The sequence below is a fragment of the Calonectris borealis genome, chromosome 9, assembly GCF_964195595.1.
Source record: "Calonectris borealis chromosome 9, bCalBor7.hap1.2, whole genome shotgun sequence".
Taxonomy (NCBI): domain Eukaryota; kingdom Metazoa; phylum Chordata; class Aves; order Procellariiformes; family Procellariidae; genus Calonectris; species Calonectris borealis.
The window spans coordinates 16,573,356-16,585,647 of record NC_134320.1 but is presented as its reverse complement, the minus strand read 5'-3'; the positions used below and the strand labels follow the sequence as shown (position 1 = coordinate 16,585,647).

Sequence of the window (12,292 nt, the reverse complement as noted above, 5' to 3'; positions counted from 1 at the left end):
TGTGAACCAGTGATCAATCAGCTGAAGTACTTCATTCTCCTTCACAAAGTTCTGTTTGGACTGAAGAACACCTGTGTCCTACAAGGAACACTTTTCCAGCCACTTTTGTCTCCCTAAGCCGCCCGTTTCAAACTGGTCAGTAGTGAGCGGCCCCCATGAAACAGAGGCCATAACTTGATGAGCACCACCTTGCACAGGAGTCCAGGGTGGACAATAGTAGCTCAGACTCAAAACCATATTCTTAAGGGAAGATCAAGTCCAGTGTTACTTGGTATTAAAGGGCTTTCCAGGTCCTTACTACTCTGTCCTGATATCTGCTGTGAAATTGGGTTTGCTTTGATATAGATCGTGGTTTTCCCCATCTCATCTAAGTCTATGCAGAATCCATAGATCTTGGACTGTTTTTTCCTACCCGTGGCTGTGAGGTATCATGGGCTATTGGCAGGCTTTTTCAGGAAGATGAGCTATTCCCTGGGCTTTCCTCTTTCCCTGCGGAGAAACTACAGTTCTGGGTCACTGTGACCGTTCAGCCCTGAAAGCAACTAACATACAGCGTGCAAGTCCTTTCAAGTGAGGGCCCCAGTGAAGGTGAAGGACTGCCATTCTACATTTACATACTAGAAGGGAGGATTACTGGATGCTGTGAGCGGGTGGGTGGATAGATGCCTGACAGCCGCTGCCAGACGCTAGTGGACTTTTTGCATTTGTTTCCATTACGAGACGGTTGATTTGAAGTGTTGGGCTTCTGTAAGACTCCCACCTGGAAAATTTCTTTGCTTTTAACCCATCTGTCTGGGTGCTGGAAATACTATTGAATTTTATTCTTCTTACATATTTTGTTCTCCATAGAAAAACAAGATAGTCTCCATATTCTCCCTACTACTTCATTCAGTGATAATGTCTTCTACATCACCCACTGAGCACTTGTGTCTAGAACTCAGAGATCACGAGAACATGAAGATGGGAGCTCCATCTGCCTGCCATGGTCTTAGTCTGTCTAATCCTCTTCACGTAGAAGTTTCTCTTTTCATAAAGCTATGCAGACTTCAGGTAATCAAACACAACCAAACTGGAAAATTGACAAGGGTGGACAAAACCAACAAATCCAGAGGGCAGGAATGGAGCAGACTTGGCCCAAGCAGCTGAGATGCTACTAAACTCAGCTGTGCCAGCTCTGAGTGTGAGAGAGATGAGTACGCGTGTCAGGGCCCTGAGGGTGTTAACAGCCCTGAGCAGCCGCAGCTGGGGCCTCCACCCACCCTCTCTGCCCATAGGCGGAGAAGCCCCATTTAAGCTCAGCCCTGGACCACCTCTGTTTTTGTCTGAGCTATGTTGGAGGAGTGCTGGTCTGCAGCTCAGCTATGTCTTTGCCTGCCCATGGCCCCTACTGATCTGGACCCAGACCTGCAGGTTGACTTCCCTACTTGACCTCAGACATGTTCTGTCAGTGTGGACCTATCTGGCATTCACTGGGCTGTGTTTGACCCTGGTTGCTCTCAACAGGCCTCATTCTGACTAGTGGATTGACTTCCAGCTTGATCCTGGATCTGCCTCATCATCACTGGGACTCTTGACTGAATCTGGCTGCTGTCTCTGGGCCTGCCCTGCTTGCATCCCTTGGGATAGGTCCCCATCCTGCTGGCAGCATCCCTGCTTTTGGCTCCCTGTTCCCTAGGGAGCGGCTGGCCCTTGCTGCTCTTGGGCATCATCTTCCTTAAAATGTTTAGCTTCTTTCTGTGCATAGACTCCTCTTCTCTGCCAGGTAGACGAGGAGATCTTGGAGTGGTGAAGGCTTTCAGGTATGTTATATAAAATCCCAATTTCTCTGAAGTCACTTTGGGCTTTGCTGTTAGCTCTAATGAAGCTAGGACTGCCTCTGGAAGAGATGCAGTCCCCAAATAACCTAACCTTAGTTTAACCCCAAAGCAGTAACGTTTACTGTTTCAGAGTAAGCCTCAGATAAGGGGAATTCAGCATGGGTTTTGGGTGACTTATAAGATGCAAGAGGCAGTGTTGAGCTGCTGAAAGCAAGAGAACATGAAAGGGCTACTTTTCAGAGCCAGCTTGCAGTGGCAGATTTCCAGACCGCTTTGTATGCCGTACGTTTGGGGTTTGGAGAGAGGTAGGATATTTTTTTCCTTTTCCAGAGCTTCCTGAGAACACATGAAAACATCACATGCATTATGTATTTCAGGTGAGCCTCGACAGCATGCTGTGGTCTTATGGTCTCCACTTAACCACAGTTTGCTTGGTCCCAAAGCAAACAACCTGCTGTGGGAGGACCTGTCAAGGAAGAGCCTTTACTTAAGATTGGGAGAAGGGGCATATGAACTATCCTGCAACCTCTGCACCAAGGATGGGACTTGGCTGCAACCCGGTAGTCTCAGCTGGTGGAGACAAGGTTTATACTGTGTGGTACATATGGGGAGACTCAGGTATCACTGTTTTCTTGCCTAGAGTGTTTCTAAGAACAAGATGAGGGTGGGGAATGACAAACAAATTTGGAAATGAGGAGGGGACATGCCTTGTAGAGGGAAAGGCAGGGTGGGGGCTTGACAAAGCCCCAACAAAGCAAGAAGTTGGTGAGCTTTTAGCAGGCAAGAAAGGAGAGCTGCCCTCACAGCAGGGTGAAGTGAGCTTCATACACGATGTCAGAAAGGCAGGAGTCATCTTGCTCCCCATCCTGGGCAGTGACTTACAGTGTACCCCCCTGTCCCACCATATGCCTCTATCACCTCTGTCTATTCACACACCCAACAAACTGTTTCCACCTTCTGTAGCCAAGTCCCTTCTCTCTTCCATAGTGTCTGCCTTTCTTGCCTGTATCACCATTGTAGACCTGACACCATTTCTCTCTTCTGTCTACATTCCTATTGCATCTATCTATTCCTCTGTGCCAACTGTGCTTCACCTGGTAGGAATCAGAGTAGAAGGTACTGAAAACCACCTTGTCCTTTTTAGCCTTCATCCCTTATGCATTTAATATCTGATTTCTCCTCTGCCTTTGTCACTTCTATCCTGGGGCAAACTTGAGAGAACAAAACCCACTCCAGGCCCGTTATTTAAAGTGCCACTGGAAGGCGCTCAGATACTCTGCTGATGTGTGGTGCAACGTCCCTGGCAGAGCAGCTTGGCTGCACAGAAAGGAATTAAAATAATGTGCACATAAGCCAGAAGAGCGGCCCCCCTTGCAGCTCCCTGAGAGGAGGGAGTGCATAATGGGGAGGGAGGTGTAGTTATAAAATGAGATTCTCTGTTCCTTAGGGGACTGTTAAAACCAGTCAATATTTATGAAGCTTTTAGTCTGACTCATGCAATTTGTTCACCCTTCTACGTGCTTGTCTTTGGGACTCAGCTGTTGCTTGGCCTGTTACTGCCATAAAATTAGATGCTATTGTTTAACTGTCTCCTTGCTTAGAGAAAGAAAAGGGAAAGGTCCAAGGTAGGGTGTAAAGCATCTCAGGTTGTCACCTCACTGCAAGAAACCAAGGGAGCACACAGAGGGAAGCATCACCATCTCCCATCAGATGGGCATTATACTAAAGAGAAGCAGTTCCTTGTGGTTAAGGCAGTGGAGGGTAAGAAGTGCAGCTGGGCTGCCTGCCTGGCTTTCACACCCACTCTGGGGGCTGTCAGGAAACCATTCAACTTCTTAGAGAATGAGCCAGCTCCAAAGTGTTCTCCTGGAGTGAGGGGCTGAAAGAGTAATGCAGGAATGTGAAAGCATGGGATGTGAGAGGAGGCAGCTCATGGAGAAGAAGTAGGGAGCAGAGGCAGTCGTGGTACCACTCTCCCCTCTGCCTCATAATCCCAACCTTTTCCAGACCAGATCTCGGTCTCCCATCCCTATTGACCAGGGGTTACTTGGTTGAGGTTCCTGGTGAGGAGATGAGGGCAATGTAGAAAACCTTTCTGCTTTGAAATATCCTGTTACCTGCTGGTCTCAAAGTAATCTTCAGTGATGCTCCTGAATGGTAAATATTGGTGTGGCTGTGTAAGGACTAATCTGACCCCTGTCCCAGGACGGTGTCGTGAAGAGGCATGATCTGTAATGACCTGGTTATATCATCAGATTTACCCTGAGCTTGATCCTTCTCTGTTCTGAATCACCTTCTGCAGCCCCTGAGGTCATCCTGGATGATGAGTGTGAGCAGTGCCCCTGAACTTAGCAGGGACAGAGTGCTAACTGGTGCTGTGAGGTGTCTTTGCAAGAGTAGCATCACCCTACGGAAGCGAGTCTTCCTAGGCCCCCAGTAAAGGCAGTGGAAGTAGGAAGGCTGAGAGTGACTTGGAGCAGGAGCCTGCTTGGTTTTCTAGAGAACCTCTTCCCTCTCTCATTTATAGGACATTAGGGAACAGCCACTTGTGGAAATGGTAACTGAGGTAACAAAACAGTACATGGCCAACAAGAGGTGATTTCTAGAGCTGGGACTTGCCCTCCACAAATGCTGTTAGAAGCCCATCACCCTGCCAATAGTGGCAGACTTTGGCTCATTTACTCCTTCTAGAGGATGGATGTCAGTGTTCATTACCACTTATCCTGTGAGCATGCAAAGCCAGGAGGACCCAAAGTGGTGGTCTGGCATGTAGCTTCTGATGGAGCTTGCCACTATCTAGATGGAGGGGAAAAGTATGGGAAACAAAGCATGAGATATGTTATCTCTACCAAGTAGCAGCAGGCTGTGCTAGGCTGCCTGAGCTTGTCCCCAGGGAGCTGATGCATCTCCCCTATGAGGTGGAGACCCTAGCTTGGCCACCAAAAAGCTGTATGTGCATGTTAGTGTGGTGCTTGGGATGGGCTAATTAGACTGGCTTCTGGGTGAAATTGCCAGGGAAGCTGTGCTGGTTCTGGGGTAGCTTCTGCAGAGCTAGCACATCTCCACTGCCTGCCTGCATGGAGTTGTGTCTTCAGAAAGCCCTAGTCCCCCAGCACTTCCAAGGCTGTTGTTGAGGCACTGTGTCCTCCAGACCACGCTGCAGCCACCAGCTGGTAAATTTGCTGGCTGCTGTACAGGCTGATGTGGTCTTGGCAGCTTTCAATGTGACCACAGAGGAATGAGCTGCCTCTTGATTTTTCTTGTTGCAGATGGGCTGAAGATGCTCAATGCTACCTGCATCAAGGACCTCCACCTTTGGTGAGGTCAGCAACCATCGTATGGGCATGAGTGTGTGCATCCATCTGTCTCTTGAGTGTTTCCCCTGAATTTTGCACACTTCCTTCTACTTCAATCAGCCACTCTCAGTAAGTCTAAATTGAATGTAGCTTATACATGTACTACTTTGGATACCACGGCCGTATAGACAAGGCTGGGTGATTTCCTGCTAAAAATGCTGCTTGGGGCACTTTTAAGGTTGTGGAGGTCAATCCTGTCTGCTAACAGTGCCAGCTTTCATGCTGTTGTTCCCCTTTCTCCTTCTTCCTCCTCTCAGTACCCATCATCCGGCCTTTTGGTTTGCTGAGAAATGTTACCCATTTTTTGGAAAACTTTCACTACAGTTCCCAAGGGAAGGCTTAGAGGGTACATAGATCTGTTTTGTTTTGAGGAAATTTGCACAGACAACCATAATCCTTGCATTTCCGAGAGCCTGTTTTCTTACCTAGCTTTTCATTTGCACCCAGGGCTACTGAGACCCTGATAACTTTTTTTTAACTAGAAAAGATGGGCTGGTGGAAATCAAAAGAGGTGATTTTTAGGTAGACTTAGTAATTTTCCAGAGTGGAATATAGCAAACTTACTGCTAGGTGAGAACAGCATCGACTTCAGCCCCCACCAAACTCCCTCTAACAACATCAATGTGGTGAAGTTTCATCCAGACAGTAATGACTGAATAACTGAGAACCGGCCAAGGTGCTGCTTCTGCCACTTCTATTATTATTATTATTAACCTTCCGTTGTGCAGGCTTGCAGGTAGCTTCCTGCAGAGCACTAAGTGAATAAGAAATACCTGTTCTGGGGGGGCTCGGTTCTTCTGACCTATAAAAGTAAAGGAAAGATGCATAGCGGACGAGGGAAGAAGAAAGTAGAAAATGTACCAATTTTAGTGTTACTTCTCACTTTCATTGGTAAAGGAGGGTTTTTTGGAAGGCATTTGGTTTCTTTTGCTGATGTGAAATTTAACACTGTTTCACTTGGGGGGGAGGGGGGAAATCACCAAAACTACAACCCTTGCAAATGTATATGTAAAATTGCGGGCAGAGATGCAGAGCTAATTTGCACCTTGCAGTTTCCAGGGTAGCCTATACAAACATCTGATCTGTGCATGTAACTGAGCTGTGAGCAGCATCATACCTGACTTCAGATTGCATGGGATCTCTCTCCAACTTGAAAGACAACAAAAACCCTTGTTCTGTAAATGCACAGCCCATGATTTTCCTAGTGCTCCTCATTATATTACACATAAGCACAAGTTTAGTTTTCTCTTTGTTCATTCTTTGCAATCGCCCCATTCATTACCCCTGGTGTGCTTTATAATACCTTAGTCTTTGCAGGCTCCTGCTCTCCTTGTCCTTCAGGGAGCCTGAATTCCCGCAGGCACCATGCAGCTCCCTATGGAAATTGCACACCTGCTTCTTGGTGCTCTGTGCCAATGCTGTAATGTTTGCTTCCTCACATTGGCCCTTCTGGTACAGGACTTCAAACCTCTCTTCAAGTGCATCTTAGCTCAGAAATGCAGGGAGGTTAATGATTGAAGTGGGTCAAAGAGGAGAAAAACAAAAGTGTGTGTCCCCAGCTCAGGTGAGAAGGAAGGTCAGTCCCCTGGCATCAGTTACCACTGACCCACAGGTTTTGGACATGGGTTTGTGTGGCACCTGATATAATGAGACACCTAGAACCATTTTTTCCATCCCTTCGTATTGACCATTAACTGATGCACACACTCCTGCCTGCGGGATCATTATCCTCTGTGTCTGTTCCCACAGCAGCCTCATCAGTTGGAAGTTAGCCTTGCCATCATTAAGGAAACTTTAACAAAGACTGTTCTGTTGAAAGTGAACATCTTGATGAGGCCTAATTTATTTCACAGTTGTTATCCTGTTGCCCTAAAATGACAGCAGGACACTTGGAGAGGTGCCCGGTTTATTTAAGAAGCAAGCACAAAATGGTCTATCCCTGCCTGCAGGAAGAGCTTAGCAGCATAAGCCACTCCTATGCTCTGCCTGGCAGCTCCTGCCCCTAAAAGCTCACTGTGGCTTTTCTGAGGGCCAGTCCAGATAATGTCGGTTTTATCTGTTTTTAACAGTTCCAGCCTCTGCTTTCCACATCCCCTCAGGAGTGTTTTCAGTGCTGTGAGAGCTGGGATAGCGTTGTGTGGTGCACTAGGGTGACAATCTGGGTACATTCCAGGAGTGACATGTATTTGGGGGCAGGATCAGATGTCTGGATGCAGGTAGGGAGAGTGCCCAGTCCTGGGGCTCCCTGGGGTTTAAGACTTGTGCAATGGCACGGTCCCAGCTGCGGTGCCACCTCTGAGCCCCTGCCCACAGCTGTCTGCTGGAGCACACTCCTCACTGACCATGGTGTGCCTGGCACATGGGGTCTGCCATGGAGAGTGGCTGCTGGAATGCACAGAGCCAAACAAGGTGACAGTACAAGAACAAGGGGCTGGGGTCGCAGCTTGCAGCAAGGGGAAGTCCACCTGGATATAAGGAGAAAAATCACAATGAGCAAAGAATGGAACAGGAGCTCAGAAAGGTGGTGTGATCTCTAGCCTTGGAGATTTCAAAACTCACCTGGGCAAAGCACTGAGCAACCTCATCAGATTTTGAAGCCAGTCCTGCTTTGAACAGAGGGTTGGACTAGAGCCCTGCAAATTCCCTCCTGAGTGAAGTTACTCCATGAGAGGAGAGTTAAAGGTGTGTGCCATGCACTTCAGTTCAAATTCTGCATCAGCTTCCCAGTTGCTTTTGTCCTGGGAAATGAGATGGGCTTGTCTTCCAACAGAAGCTCCTGTGAGACTAAGTACCTGCTTTTATAAAAGATTGAAGTGTCATCTTATTATTATCTTAAATAAAGTGGTTAGTCTTCTCAGCTTTATTGGGATTAATCTACCCACTGCAACATATACCATTTGTCAAGCTAGATGCTGTACAATTTGCACAGGAAAAGCTGATGTCAGTCTAGCAGAACAGACAAACACCTTCCATGCTTTTTGCCTAGAAGCAGCAGCTTTTAGACACAAGTGAGAATCTGGAGCGTGATTTGAGATACACCACAATGAGAAGCCCTTTGGGAGCATAAGATATGATGCTACTGCAGTGCTAGCATGACATCAGTAACTCATTCCCTGGATCCTGTTTAATTCCCTCTCATGCCCAATCCCCCTGTGGTCATTTTTGGTTTTTTGTAGCTGTCTTTGAAACCTTCTATAGCCTTCAAGTGATTCATGCCATCTTCCAATCTCAGAGATTTTATCTGAATACATCTCAAAAGTCAAGCTAAGATGAGCGGGAAGTCCAGTGTCAAGAATGTAAAAAAATGCTTTGTTTGGTGTGTAGGACCCTGCCTTAAAGAACATGGTTTTGCTGATGTTACCCCTCCCAGGAGCCTGTTCCAGTCTTTCTGTGCTCTGACAGCTAGAGATGTACCCCTCATTTCCAGCACCAAAAAATAACGTCACTTGCACTGTCTGCCTGTAGTTTCCTTGGGTCCTAGCAGAGCTCACCATCCGACTGCTATCACTGAGCTTCAGTGATGTGCAAGAATAAATGCATTTGCATGATTAAGGGAGCGACAGGAAGGCATGAAGAGCTGCGTAACTTGCGTAGTAGAAACCTGAACCCAGGAACCTCAGGCACCGCTCTGCTGTGACCCTGAGCATCAGGTACCAGAGTTTGCTTTAGTGGCGCTACACATAGCAAGGCACATACTTCTCTTTTACAGCAGCCAAAGTCACATCTGTCCAACATGGTATCTCTTGAATACAGTGCAGATTATGACTAATTTATGTTGCTGATTTTGGCCCTAGCCAGACAATGTAATATGATACAAATTCATTACTGAAGACTGGAGCAAAAAACTGCATTCATGGAGTAAAATGCAGGATCACTGGGATGGACAGATTAAAAGTTGTGTCATGAAGTTGGCTCTGTTGCATTAAAGCTGCTGTGTACATGTGAACACTTCAAGCTTTCAACTTCTGCTGCTTTGTATTGAATACCTTAATCTGAGAGAAGGGCATGAGAAAACCATATTCCATTTTTGGAAAGTCAGATTGGTAGGTTCTGTGCCACTTATCCCGTATCTTTCTGGTTGCTTGGCCTCTTCTTTTGTCCTCACTTTTGTCCAATAAGAAATGCTTATTCAGCGATCAAAAAGCTTGATTGGTAAAGGGTGAAGGATGTCCTGAGGAATATACTGACTTCAGGAAAACCCAAATTTAGGAGAAACTGGAAACGGACTTTTAGACCCTTCCTTAGCATGGAGCTGGCTGTAACCACCGGGATTAGTTGTGAGCAGTCCAGTTGTATCGCTTGTGTGAATGGCAGGGGGCTTAGAGGGAGGAGCTGGGCAGAGCTGGGAGTGTGAGAGAAGATAATCTGTGTGATCTGCCCCTTAGAGGGACAAGACCCTGTGACTAATCCCCATCTGTATGATCATATGGAGTACCTGTGTAGCAGGGGTCGTCCTGTGCACCACTCGCCTCTCGGTAAAAGGGTACAACAGCCTTCTAGGCAGAAGGCTCATCAGCTCTCGGCGTGTGTTAGCACACGAGAGGTGTGCTAGGTGCATGTAAGTGAGAAGGGATCATAAATATAGACAAGCCAGTGACTTTTTCTGTGGAGGAGGATGAGTGGTTGAAGAAAAGGTAAAGGCAGTCAAATTAAAGACAAAGTCTATGCATACCTGCTTTGGGGATGACAAAGCATCATTCAAAAGCGGCAGAATTAAGGAGACAGTTCCTAAGTTTCAGAAAACAGGACTGGAAAATTCTGGAGTAGCACACGGCTAACCCTCTGGAAATCAATTCTTTTTTCGCAGTCAGTTTCTTTAATGTTTTTACTTTTCAATAAAATTGGGATATTATTCCCTTTGCCATTTTTTCTGAGATCTCACATCCCGCCATGTCTCCCTCTGAGCTCCCGTCCCAGTTACCCAGGGCACAGAGCTCCCCGGAGCCTGTTGGAGAGTGGGAGCAGAAGATGGGCTCAGCCCCTCTCTCACTCCTGCTTCCCCATACCCACCAGTGCCACAAGGGCCATGGGACATTAGAATAGAAGCTGGGGCCACTTATTTCAAATGTGGTAATATTGATTTCATCTGCTTCTTGCATACTCCTGAGATACATGCTTATTTGTGATCAAAAAACTAAACAGTCTACATAAGTGATTGGCTGTGCTGAGCACAGCCTGGAGGAGCTCAGACATCCCTAAATCCCAAATCCTCTTCCTCTTATCTCCTCCCGTTTTCCCAGAGGACATCATCTCATGCTGTTTCTTTGCTGCTGGAAAACAAAGGTGGACTGCAGCTGGAAGTCCTCCCCATCCCTGCTGGTCTCTGCTGAAGGCTGGCTCTAACCCGTACGTGGCAGAGCGCTACTGGGGCTCTGAGGCCTCTCAAGGTGCTCCTTGGCCAGAAACCTCTCCTCCGCACTGCCCTCCTCGAGGTGTCTCCGTCCCAACAGACAAACTCATCACATCCCGCTCACCTCCCCTCCCTGAAGGACGAGGTGCACGATACAGCGACCGCGGCAGCCGCTGAGCCCTCGGCTCGTTCGAGGCTCGTCCTGGGCACGTTTGCATTTCCCAGGCCGGCGGGCACATGCGGGCGCTGGGGTCGGATGGGTCGGGAAGGGGGAGCAGGGGCAGAGGCACCCGGGTCCGGCACGGGGCAGCGCCGGGGGACCCGAGCTGTCCGAGCGGTTTGAAAAGCCGCTCCGGCGGTAGTAGGGGGTCTCCAGCCCCCGCTTCAAAAAAAAAAAAAAAAAAAGAAAAAGAAAAAAGTAAAATTAACTATAAATAAACGCGCCCGTAGGCTGCCTGCCCGCTCAGCCCCTGCTTGCGCACGGCTGGAGGAGGGGAGGGGGAAACACGCCCGGGACCCCCCCGCCCACCTCCGCAGGGGGGGGAGAGGGGCGGTGAGCGGCAGCCCGGCCCCGCCCCGCCCCGCCCCGCCCCGCCGCTTTCTGTCCCCTCTCCCGCGCCGTACGGCCGGGCGCACCGTCTCCATCCGCTGGCAACTTTGTAGCGCGGGGCGCGGGCGGCGCCGCCGCGGCTCTGCCCTCACCGGGGGGCGAGGGCCGACCCCTCCCGGCCCCGGCCCCGGCCAGGCGGGCCCACCCCGCCATGGCGGGGATCGGCATCGACCAGTCCAAGCTGCCCGGAGTCAAAGAAGGTAGGGGTCACCCCAGGGTTGTGTGGGGGGTGCGGAGCCCGGCCCCGGGGAGCCGGGCGGGACGGGGCGGTTTGGGGGGAAATGGGGGAAGGAACTGTTTTATTTGAAAAAAACATTATTATTGTAAATTTTCCAGCCGCCGGGGCGGTTCGCGGCGCTCCCCGTGGAGCCGGGTCAGCGGGGCGGGGGGGTCCCTGCTCCGGCCGCCATACGGACGCGCGGGGCGGGCGGGCTGCGCGGAGCCCTTCGGGGTGTGCGGGCGTCGTCCCGCTTTCCCGTGCGTTGTCCTCCGCAGCTGTGCGGGTCGCGGGAGGGCAGGGAAGGCGGGGGGCCGGCGGGGACGAGGCAGCATTAGCTTGACGGAGAGCCGCGCCCGCCCTCCGGCTCAGGGGGCTCCCCTCCCCGGGGCGTGCGGCGGGGGCGGGCGGGGCAGTGCCGCTTCTCCCCGGGAGAAGGCGAGGAGCGGCGCTGGGGGCGGGGGCCAGCCCTTTGTCTGCGCCGGGGCCGCCGCCGGCGCTTCTGCTCCGCTCCCCCCCGCCGCGCCCGGCCGGTGGGGCTGGGGCAGGGGCAGGGCTGCGAGCGGGGCCGGGGTGCGCTCGCACGGGAGATGAGCCTTACTGAGAAATGCCGGGAGACACTTCGGGGTGCTGACCTGCAAATATGTTCCCTGCAGTTACGGCTCGGCTGGGTTTGGAGGCTCCGCTCGGGGCATTGGAAAAATGGGAGCAGAACTGTGAATATCCACAAATTTGGTGATTTGAGGGGGACTGCTGGCCATGTTGAGGTCCCGGTTAAAAAAATACTTGAGCCGACGGGGTTTTTGTGAAGACTTTGCCCTGCATTGAGCTTTGGAGCACCAAGCAGCCTCCTCCACCCTGCAAAATCCCCCTGCACCCCAAGAGTGCAGGGGAAGGGTGGGCTGGAAGCGGCCCCGCTTGCTTCCTGGGCGTCCAGCTGCA

General features: G+C 50.2%; 1 protein-coding gene across 2 annotated transcripts in view; it reads left to right on the top strand.

Moving 5' to 3' along the window:
• The first annotated feature begins 11,183 nt into the window (after positions 1 to 11,183).
• CCDC50 (coiled-coil domain containing 50) overlaps positions 11,184 to 12,292 on the top strand; it is a 45,277-nt gene continuing 44,168 nt past the window's right edge. Inside the window, exon 1 of one of the 2 annotated variants that reach the window (XM_075157092.1) lies at positions 11,184 to 11,333. In XM_075157092.1, the coding sequence (XP_075013193.1) occupies positions 11,285 to 11,333 (49 nt within the window). In that variant the 5' untranslated portion in view covers positions 11,184 to 11,284. The remainder of the gene's footprint in view (positions 11,334 to 12,292) is intronic. The other variant, XM_075157093.1, reaches the window with a different exon arrangement.